The sequence below is a fragment of the Labrus bergylta genome, chromosome 1, assembly GCF_963930695.1.
Source record: "Labrus bergylta chromosome 1, fLabBer1.1, whole genome shotgun sequence".
NCBI lineage: Eukaryota > Metazoa > Chordata > Actinopteri > Labriformes > Labridae > Labrus > Labrus bergylta.
The window spans coordinates 10,767,349-10,777,548 of NC_089195.1; the positions used below are offsets into that span (position 1 = coordinate 10,767,349).

The following is a 10,200-nucleotide window of genomic DNA, read 5'->3' on the forward strand; positions in this document are numbered from 1 at the left end:
TGTGTGTGTGTGTGTGTGCGTGTGTGTGTGTGTGTGTGTGTGTGTGTATGGTGTGTGTGCGCGTGTGCGTGTGTGTGTATGGTGTGTGTGTGTGTGTGTGTGTGTGTGTGTGTGTGTGTGTGTGTGTGTGTGTGTGTGTGTGTGTGTGTGTGTGTGTGTATGGTGTGTGTGCGCGTGTGTGTGTATGGTGTGTGTGCGCGTGTGCGTGTGTGTGTGTGTGTGTGTGTGTGTGTGTGTCTCTGCACCTGGGTGTGGATCCGCACAACTTGCCACCAATCAAGCCTGCACACCTGCATCTCATCTGCAATCAAACACTCAGCAGTAAAAAGCCAGCTCAGTCGTTCACCTGTTGCCAGATTGTCTGTTATTTTCAAGTGAGTCTTTTTTATAAGCATGAGAACTTGAGTTTCTCTGTAACAATCTTGTAATTTCCTATTTCCAGATTTCTGTGCTGCAAGAGTAACACATTCCAACGCTCACCTCCAAGACCTCACCTCTGCAACACTGACTCTGAAGACTGGAGAAACGGAAAACCCAGATACCAGAACCCTGCGGTCCCACCTCGGACCACCCATCCAGTATCCAAAATAACAGATGTTGTACAATAAATAACAGCTCAACCTCTTCCCAAAACTGTTTGTGCCAGTATTGTGGCTCTGTCTGCGTTCTTTATACCACCAGAGCCATTTCTGTTACACAGAACTTAACCAGTGAAACAGAGGTTTCGCTAAAGTCACACAAACAACATTTCAACATATTTACCTACAAAAGCAATATGCTCATTGAGGTCTACAGAGCTGTCACATGTTGTGCAGTTTACCTTCTAGAAAAGTTTCTATATAATCTCCAGAAATGTTCTTCCAAATGATGAGAGTGTGGCATGAGAAAAGACATGTTGCAGTATGGGTAGAGTAGTGTTAAGATATTTTTGGAACATGAATCATTCTTGGGACTAAAACTCTGGACCTCTGCTTACTTGATGTTCACCTTTCATTACTTATTTTGTCACTGAAAGGACTCCCAACTTTATAAACATGCAACACACGGCTTTACTAGAGTGCCCTTCTAAGACTCTCTCCCTGGTTTCCCAGTAGAAGACTTAAAAGGGTAATAGAAGGCAACCTATTCATTACTACTTTATGCAAAGCAGGGAATTACCCACCTCCAGACCCTGATCTGGAGGTGTAGAGATTAATATTAACTTCTGATGTTCCAACATGGCTGTGCTGAAACAATTGTAGACTTGTGGGAAGTTAAGCTTGTGATCTCCATGAGGCCCACACGCATCAGCAACACTTTAATTTAACCAGAATTTTCCCCGATAAGTATAGGTCTGAGAATATAATAATCCATGAACAATCTATCAGACGCTGAGACTGTGCTCACACCACAAGACATAACACACAAACACAAACACAGGAAACTTTTATGAAAGGCTAAAGAGGGTCATGAGGCTCCAAGTGCAGCATCGTTTTTAAGCGCCGCAAATGAGGCTAAGTGTTTTGGGATTTAGAGGTTATGTGAGGACGGAGTTCTGCCCCCAAAACAACTCATGAACAAATCTGCTTTCTAGTTCCACTTCCTGGTTCCTTGTTCCTCGCTTATATAATACTTCACCTCTAGAGAGGTTACTGCACAGCCTTTTTTCTGAATCACAAAAAAATTTGTGGCATTTAAGGGCTGATGGCAGCAGCTCCAGAAACATATCAATGTTTAATTCAATGGATTGTTCTTCATGTATTTGCTTCCTAGCGATAAGTTACAAATTCTTGGTAAGGTTTTCACGCTTCATTTTCTGAATGTTCTGAACACAAGTTACTGAGAGTGTACTTTTAACTGCTTCATTGTAGAAGACAAAAAGCACAACAATAAAGCATATTTTGTTATCTGCCTCTCTTGCTGCCTGCCAGCATATCTTCAGCGTGTCTCACAGCCCTGGACATTGTTCCTTTTTTTCCCTTGACTGTCTTTCCTCTGCCATGTCCAGCCACAGTTTCTGACCACTATTCTTAGGTATACCTTAAAATTAACTTTTATTTCTCCACCTTACCCCGAGTTTTAAATCTGTGTCCTGTTATTGGGTCTATCCTCGAATCCCCGAAACACACCATGTAACAACACACCAACACATGGAATGGAAATGAAGCAAAAACACGTTTTTCAAATTCATATAATAAATCTATTTAGATTTGTATAAACATTCTGCAAAAGTGAATGTATCTGTGCATTGTATCGAACTCAGTTACATCATTTCCTAATTTAGTAGCCTAGTTGTTCAATGAGTAATGAAGCAGGAAGACTGTTCATTCATCCATTAAGTCATCATTCATTCATATGGCTCTCTTTATCTCTCTCCTTCTCTGTCCCTTACTGCCTCTGTGATCAGATGATTGACCCGGTGACCTATCATCCTGTTGCTGTCAAATTCTGAATCTGTTCCCCTCTCTGCTATAGTGTCAGTTTGACATTTCAGTCTGATCATTGCCATCCTCCTCTACCCCGGTCACCTCCAATCATCTCATCAGTGTCCATGTCCATCTCCTAAGCTCATCCCTCAACCTTGCTTATCCCCACCACCACTGGCATCTATATTCAGTCAGGGAGGATCCTATCGCGCTCTCAGCTTCACTTCCCCCCTTCGAGTACATGAAGACATCACCATGGGGTCCAATCGGCAACAGCATTGTACCTAAAATATGATCACTCACTTTTAAATCAAATCCATCATACAGTTTGCGCTCTCTGGACTTTCTATCTACGCCAGTCCCCAGAACTCGATCTGAGTTTGGGAAGAGGGCCTTCAGGTACTCTGCTCCCTCCGCATGGAACAGTCTTCAAAAAACACTCAAATTGCAGGAACTCATCACTATTAATGATTTTAAAGCTCGGCTCACAAGTTTTTTAATGGCTAATTTTGGAGTGTGCAAATGTTTCACTGCAGAGTATTTTATCATCATCACATAATTGTTCTTTTAGTGTGTATTGTGGTGCACTGTTGTGTTTTGTATTTGTTTAACATGATCTCGTCCTCCTCCTCCTCCTCCTCCTCCTTCTCCTTCTTCTTCTTCTTCTTCTTCTTCTTCTTCTTCTTCTTCTGGACTGTATTTGTCTCTTTTTCTCATGTCTGTGCTTTCTTTTTGGGTTTGTCTTATATTTCTTTTTTGCTGCTGCCATTTTGGCCAGGCCTTGCTGGAAAAAGAGGTCATTTGATCTCAAGCAATTCTTGCCTGGTACAATAAAGGTAAAATAAAAAATAAAATAAATACAATTATATAAAGCCTATTATATTTTAAGTTACAGCTACTGCTATGGATTTCATAATAAAGGCAACATTTTCAGCACCCACCACGTTATTAGCTGCAACAGGTCTAACTTTGACTTCCTTTAAACATTGTATTGCTCTCTTGTCCTGCAGGCACAGACGTGCTGTAACATCCAGTGACAGGCAGCAGTGAACCCAGCAGAACAACAGAGGTACTGAGATCAGGAACATCTTTGATGCAGCAGGCCTACTTCTGTCCAATCATCTGTCACACACAGTCTCAGAGAAATGCACTTCCAGACACTGTTCACTATACACTACACTGTAGCATTAATATCAAAGGGCTTCTTATTCTCCATTGCCAGTGAATATCTATAAATTGATTTTCTCTGCATTATTTACCAAGCTACTTAGGACAGCACTGATACAAGTCTTTCAACTTAGATTTTTAATGTATTTACATTTGGACTTGCATGGAGAGAGCCAAGCATGGTGTTGCTCCTGGAGGTATGAGAGGTGAGGATTTATAGGTGTAAATAAGCTTGTTCAGAAGAATAACTCCCAGCACATTTATTACATATGTCATTTCTTGTACAGCAACTTTGTGTAGATGACTGTTTGCAATTATACAACCTACATAATGGGGATCTTGGCTCGCTGTCCAAAAGCAGGATGAGGATTAGAGTGGTGAAAGCGGCTGCCACACTGACGCTGCCGACTGTGGGTCCAAGTGGATCGAGTGATGTAAAAAGGATAGAGAGAGAGAGAGAGTGAACAGGGGAGAACAAGGGAGGGAGGGGTGTGAGCTGAGTCACCTGATTTGAACTTGAGTGAACACACAAAAGGTTGTATGGGGCTGCTGCCGACTCTACATTTACACCATCAATCCCTTTTTTTGCACTTTTGAGATTAGAAATTAACACATGAATATGAAACTACTCCTTCACATATTTGTAATTCTGTACATTAAGTATCCTTGTTCACAGACTATCTCAACTAGCCCTTAACCTTTCTGTAAATGGTTCTGCAATGTTTTATAAATACACTTGGGGGACTTTTAATGAGTGTTTTAACATATGAATGGTCAAATCAAAGCTGCAGAGGCCTAAAATATTCTATGTTGAGAAAAAAAAAATGCAGAAAATGCAAAAGTTGTTTAAAACTGCTGCTGCATCATCAATGTTTATAAGACAGACTTTCTACTCGTGTTTGAATTGATGTGATGTCAGGATACATTCTGATAAAGCTTCTCCTAAGAAACAGTGGTAAAACTGTCTCTCATGCTGAAAAGTATATGAGGTTAATAACAAACTGACTTTGGTAGTTACTTCTCAGAGTGTGGCCTCTAATTTATCCACACAATTTAGCCATAAACTAAAGCTTACCTGGATCCCATTCTAACATATGGTCTGACCACTGAAACAGCCATACGAAGAACGAGGATTGAGTCATTTATCCTAGCACACCTACATTCTTTTGAACAAGCACAATAACACTCACATTTACCTTTTCATGCTGACCTTTGGTATAATCTATATGAGAAGTATGTAAAGCCTCCAGGGTACAAAGTATTATATAACATTCACACCCATACCAATAAAGATAAAAACAAATACATCTATTATCACTGACTGCTCTGAAATCTTTCTGCAACACATTTAGAAATGCCTATATTTAGTAAATAAAGCTTCTACTGTTGTCCTTAAAGTTTCAATAAGACATTGCTCCACAGCACTTGTAATGGTGGAAATAATAGTGTACCTTTAGAGAGCTGGAAATCATGGTCGGGGGTATTGCACAATATTGTTTTTTTTGGCAGTAACTTAGATGTCCAGAATTATTTGTAGCAGATTACAAAAAAACATTTTACAAATCATCACTCATCACACCTGAAGCAGCCACAGCAAAACAACGCTGATGTCAAGCTTAAAAACTTCAAAGAGATGATCATGGCATGAAATAAATGTGCCCAGTCAGAGATGTGGCTTTTGACATGTGGTGAGCGGTGATCATAGAGAAAAAACGAACAGACAAGGAAATCATCCTACCTGCTGCAAGTCCCATTTTACAGGAAGTATTATAAACTATTTAAAGGTTACTGATGTTGTAAAAAAAAAACACATTTTCTACACCTAAACATGCTTTAAAGATAGGAAAACCTCAGATGAAACTTTGTAAAGCTGGGTTTGATTCAAGGGAGGATTCAAGCCTACAATTTTGATTGTATGGTTAGCACTCTGATACCAAAGAAATCACTGCATTAGAAGAATCATTGTCTAAGATAAAGAGGCGTCTATTACGATTATCTTCATTTAGGAATTGTTGTGTTTTTCATTGCCCTAGATTAAGAATATTTTAAGAGATGTTGCATAGCCATTTTAACCGTTGACAATGAGAAAATACTGGCTCTAGCAGTCTAGAACTTTGCATAGCGTCAACTCATAACAAGTGTTATAAGATAAGATAAGATAAGATAATCCTTTATTTATCTCACAAAGGGGAAATTTACATTGTTACAGCAGCAAAGAGCAAAGATTGCAGACAAAAAGTGAACACAGTACAATTTAAATAAAAAAATAAAAAATTAAGAATGTACAAATAAATAGATACTAAAAAATAGATATAAAAAATCTCGAGACACTTTACAAAAAGCAGGTAAAAGACCTTACTGCTTGTTTTTTAATATTACAAAAGAGCAGGTAAAAAGGCCATTCTCATTGTTATGTTGTACATGGACTTATGATCATAATAATCAAGGATTAACAAACATACATGACCTGGCAGATCATGTCAGCCAAACCTTCACTTTGGTACAGACTTAAGTAACTCACCACCATCTGAAGAATTGTTATGAAACTTTAAAACGATTTCCATTGCTGACAATTATATCTGATTTATGTCTTCAATTTCTCAAGTACTTTTTTTTTTTTACAACCAGATATCTGTAAAGTCTAACATTCCCATGAACTTCTATTGCACTTAATGTTGGCAACATGTTGAAACCTGTGATGTCAAGCTAACAGTAACGGGTCAACAATAATCTGCACAAATTCAAGAATGAGAAGTTAACTGTGGACTTGAATGAACCAATAGATTGAAACAGATACAGAGAGATCCACTGTAAAGGGTTTTCATAGGCATGCAGATTGCTCTGGGAACAAAAATGTGTCTTTTTTCTCTGTCCTCCTCACCCCTTGTGAACTTTCACCACTGAACAGTCCTCAAATGCTCTCTCTCTCTCTCTCTCTCTCTCTCTCTCTCTCTCTCTCGCTCTGAGTATTACATAAGAGCTCTTTTTTAGTCATACCGTACTATCAACCGGCATTGCTCACTCTCTGTTCAGCTGTGATTCTTTATGTTCTTCTCTAACATAGAGGGTAACACAATTTATAATTTAGCCCACAGGTGCACTAACACATTAATTGTTTTCTTTTTTCCAAACAGTGAGGTCAACAGTCTCCAAAAAGAGAAAAAAACTGAGTACTAAGTGAGCGGCATTACATTTGAAATCTAACGATGGCAATAAAAGTATAACCAAGAACAACTGGTGTTTTTCTGAGAAACACAGATGGCACAGACACATGGGATATTTCCATGTACCCAGAACCTGCCTACTTGTTATGGGAAGTCACCTGCGCAGGGCAACTGAGGACAACTTAAGCCACCGACCCCTGTGCTGCGCACACATGACTTTTGTAAAGTGGATGACCTCACTAACACTGTGATGTAAAAGAAAGTGATTATCGATAGTCGACCTTTGCAAAATTCAATAGGTCTATTTGTTTTTGATGGATAAATGGGCATATTATGGATAAAAGAGTAGCATACCTTCAAAACCCACCACTATAACCCCAGCCTTAGATAATATGGGTATAAACTCTCTCTGTTTCAGGTCTCAGTCAGCCATTATGTCAATTTTGTCAATTTGTCAATTTTGCCTTGCAAGGAAATCATTTTTATCCAACCTGTGAACTCTGGTTGAAGGAGCCCCTAAGGGCCACACAGTTTCTGCCAATCTCTGTGCCAGCTATCACTGGCTGTTTATCTGACTAACACTTTTTGACACATACAGTAGGTTAAAAGTGACATTGTGGTAAGTAGCCTGTTGGCTATTTCTGTGTAAAAAATGTTCAACGTTATTTTAATATATATTTTGTTTTTTATATTCACTAAGTAGACTTATTGTAATGTTACTATTCAAGGCTGTGTTCCTTTTTTATAGCCTAACGCAGCCTGGTCGCTCGCAAATGATGTGCCTTTGTAGCCTAACATTTAAAGAACATGCTATGATTTTTTTTTTGGAAGCTCCTCTGTGTTTTACTGTGTGCGTCTCCGCTGGTTCAGTAGACTTCATTCCTGTAGAAGGAAGTCTGAGGGGCGGGCGGGTGGGTCACCTAGGGTGAGGATCAAACTGAACCGATGAGCGGGCCCAGACATGAGAGAGAGAGAGAGAGAAAGAGAGAGAGAGAGAGCGAGAGAGAGAGAGAGAGAGAGAGAGAGGGAGAGAGAGGGAGATAGAGAGAGAAAGAGAGAGAGAGAGAGAGAGAGAAAGAGAGAAAGAGAGAGAGAGAGGGAGAGAGAGAGAGGAGAGAAAGAGAGAAAGAGAGAGAGAGAGAGAGAGAGAGAGGGAGAGAGAGAGAGAGAGAGAGATGCGGAGCTTTTCAGTAGCAGAAACATCCAGACGTCCTGTGGAGTAGCACGTGTTCCCTCTCTGTCTAAGAAGATTTTGAAGCTCTCAGAAGCTGTTTGATTTGGTAAGTAAGATGCAGGCTACTTTATTTTGAGACTATTTACTGATTGTATTATCGTTTTATCATTCAAGAGGATATGTTAAGTTATGTCAAATTAGATAGCCAACTTCTGAAGAAAGTTTCACGGCTTACTTCGGCTATTTATTTTATAACTTATATTGGATAGAACATAATTGAACTTGTGAACTATTCGTGGTTCATCATTAGGCTATCTAGGTTTAATCAACGCATTCTGGTAGGCCTATTGATAACTATTGAAATGCCAAAACTTGGAGGTAAATGATTCATAATCACAACCGGCAATCAAATATATAGATTATATTAGTAATCTGTATGTTAGTTTTAGGTTATCCTTATATAGCGTTTCTTGTTCAGGCTAATTCATTTTTCATGTATAGCTTCTGTGATTATTCAAAGACATTGTATTGCTGTAAAATACTTCAGACCCTCCACCAATTAACAATACGTCGGTTTAATGTTTATGTATTCTATAAACACACGTTCACCGTAATTCATGTACTTCTCCTTTTTTGCCACTAGGTGGTGCCATTACTATACGCTTCACACCAATCGACCCACCTTCCGTTGGGAGCTCCCTCGGAGTGTTGAAACATGACAGCTCAGAATGCAGGGGGCATGATCCAGGACCTGGCTTTGCCCTCTCTGCTTGCTGTGGAGGGACACGAGTCCAGGCCTTTGGGAGAAGCCAGGTCCTTCACTGATGAGGCTGTTTCCATTCTGACCTCTACAAGCCAGCTGGCCCAGACCCTCCTGGGTCACACCTTTGCCCTGAAACACAAAGACAGCCTTGCCAACACTGAAGCTAAGTCAGGTAGCAGCTGCGATGAAGACAATGGCAACAATGCTCGTCGCAAACGGGAGTTTATCTCTGAGGAGAAGAAAGATGAGGGTTACTGGGACAAGAGGCGAAAAAACAATGAAGCTGCAAAGAGATCCAGGGAGAAGCGAAGAGCCAATGACATGGTGCTGGAGAATCGAGTGCTGGGCCTGCTGGAGGACAATGCCCGCCTAAGGGCTGAGCTCTTGGCCCTCAAGTTTCGCTTCGGCCTGGTAAAAGACTCATCTGATGTGTCCATCCTACCACTGTCTTCACCCGTCCATGCAACCCTCAATACAACCCATGTCTACCAGCCTCACACTGATGGATCATCACGCCTTAACACACAGCCCATAGCCAGCACGAGCAGCATCCATCCGCAACCTCCGCAGCAGCAATCAATTAATGGCCTGTGGAAAACCAGGCCTCTTTCAGGTCATAGTGTATCAGAGTTGGGTGTCTCAACTTCATCTCCCTCAAAAGTTATTGCTCACTCTATGTTTTTGGATGACACACTGAGTGAGCAAGGTGGACCTTCTCCAATGGAGCTAGTAGGGGAGCAACATGGCTACAGCTCCCACATATGCTCCCCTGAAATCAAAGAAAGCCAGTATGTAAACAGACAAGACCCATCCGAGGGGTTGAGGAGCCTCCCGCATAAACTCCGCTTCAAGGGCCCTGGAGGGGAGCTGTCTCCATCCTCTGATAGCAGACACAGTGGACCACCCATAGCCACTGTGGGACCAAACATCCAGGAGAAGAACCAACAGCGGTTGGGTTGGGTCAGTCAGACACAGAACCTGGCTCAGTGGTCCAGGGAGGAGGTCTGTGCTAGACCTGGGCTGCAGTATCAAAGTCTGTCCTCTGGATTATATAACTCTCTGCAGAACTCAAAGGACACCAATCTTTCAACAGAGGACAATCTCAGATCTCAGATCAGCTGTCTGTCTCAAGAAGTGGCTCAACTCAAGAAGCTCTTCTCTCAGCAGGTGCTCACTAGGATCTAAGATCCTGAGCACAAGAGGTTCATGGAAAGAGTTAAATTAAGAGACAGATTTCACACCACATCTTTCCTAACAAATGGTCAAATGGAGTGCAGTGCTTAATGCCCCAGATAGGCCCTGCCCCAGTGTTACCACAAACATGTTTCACTGAGCCTGACTGTTCTGTGATGATCAGCACATTACTACAATAACACCAATTCATGATAAGCTCAGGGGGAGTTATGTAAGGGTACTTGTGTTGATTTTTCCTGACGATTAATAGAGCTCTGTACTCTTTTTAAAACACTGTCATGTAATTTAAACAGCAATGTCATGTTAGAGATACAACTCAGAGCACATGATGAA

General features: G+C 40.9%; 1 protein-coding gene across 1 annotated transcript in view; it reads left to right on the forward strand.

Annotated features, from left to right (window-relative positions):
- The first annotated feature begins 7,761 nt into the window (after positions 1–7,761).
- LOC109998464 (nuclear factor interleukin-3-regulated protein-like) overlaps positions 7,762–10,200 on the forward strand; it is a 2,950-nt gene continuing 511 nt past the window's right edge. Inside the window, exons 1-2 of the mRNA XM_020653322.3 lie at positions 7,762–8,016; positions 8,554–10,200. The exon at positions 8,554–10,200 is cut by the window's right edge and continues 511 nt beyond it. Coding sequence (XP_020508978.1) covers positions 8,626–9,858 — 1,233 coding nt within the window. The 5' untranslated portion in view covers positions 7,762–8,016; positions 8,554–8,625 and the 3' untranslated portion in view covers positions 9,859–10,200. The remainder of the gene's footprint in view (positions 8,017–8,553) is intronic.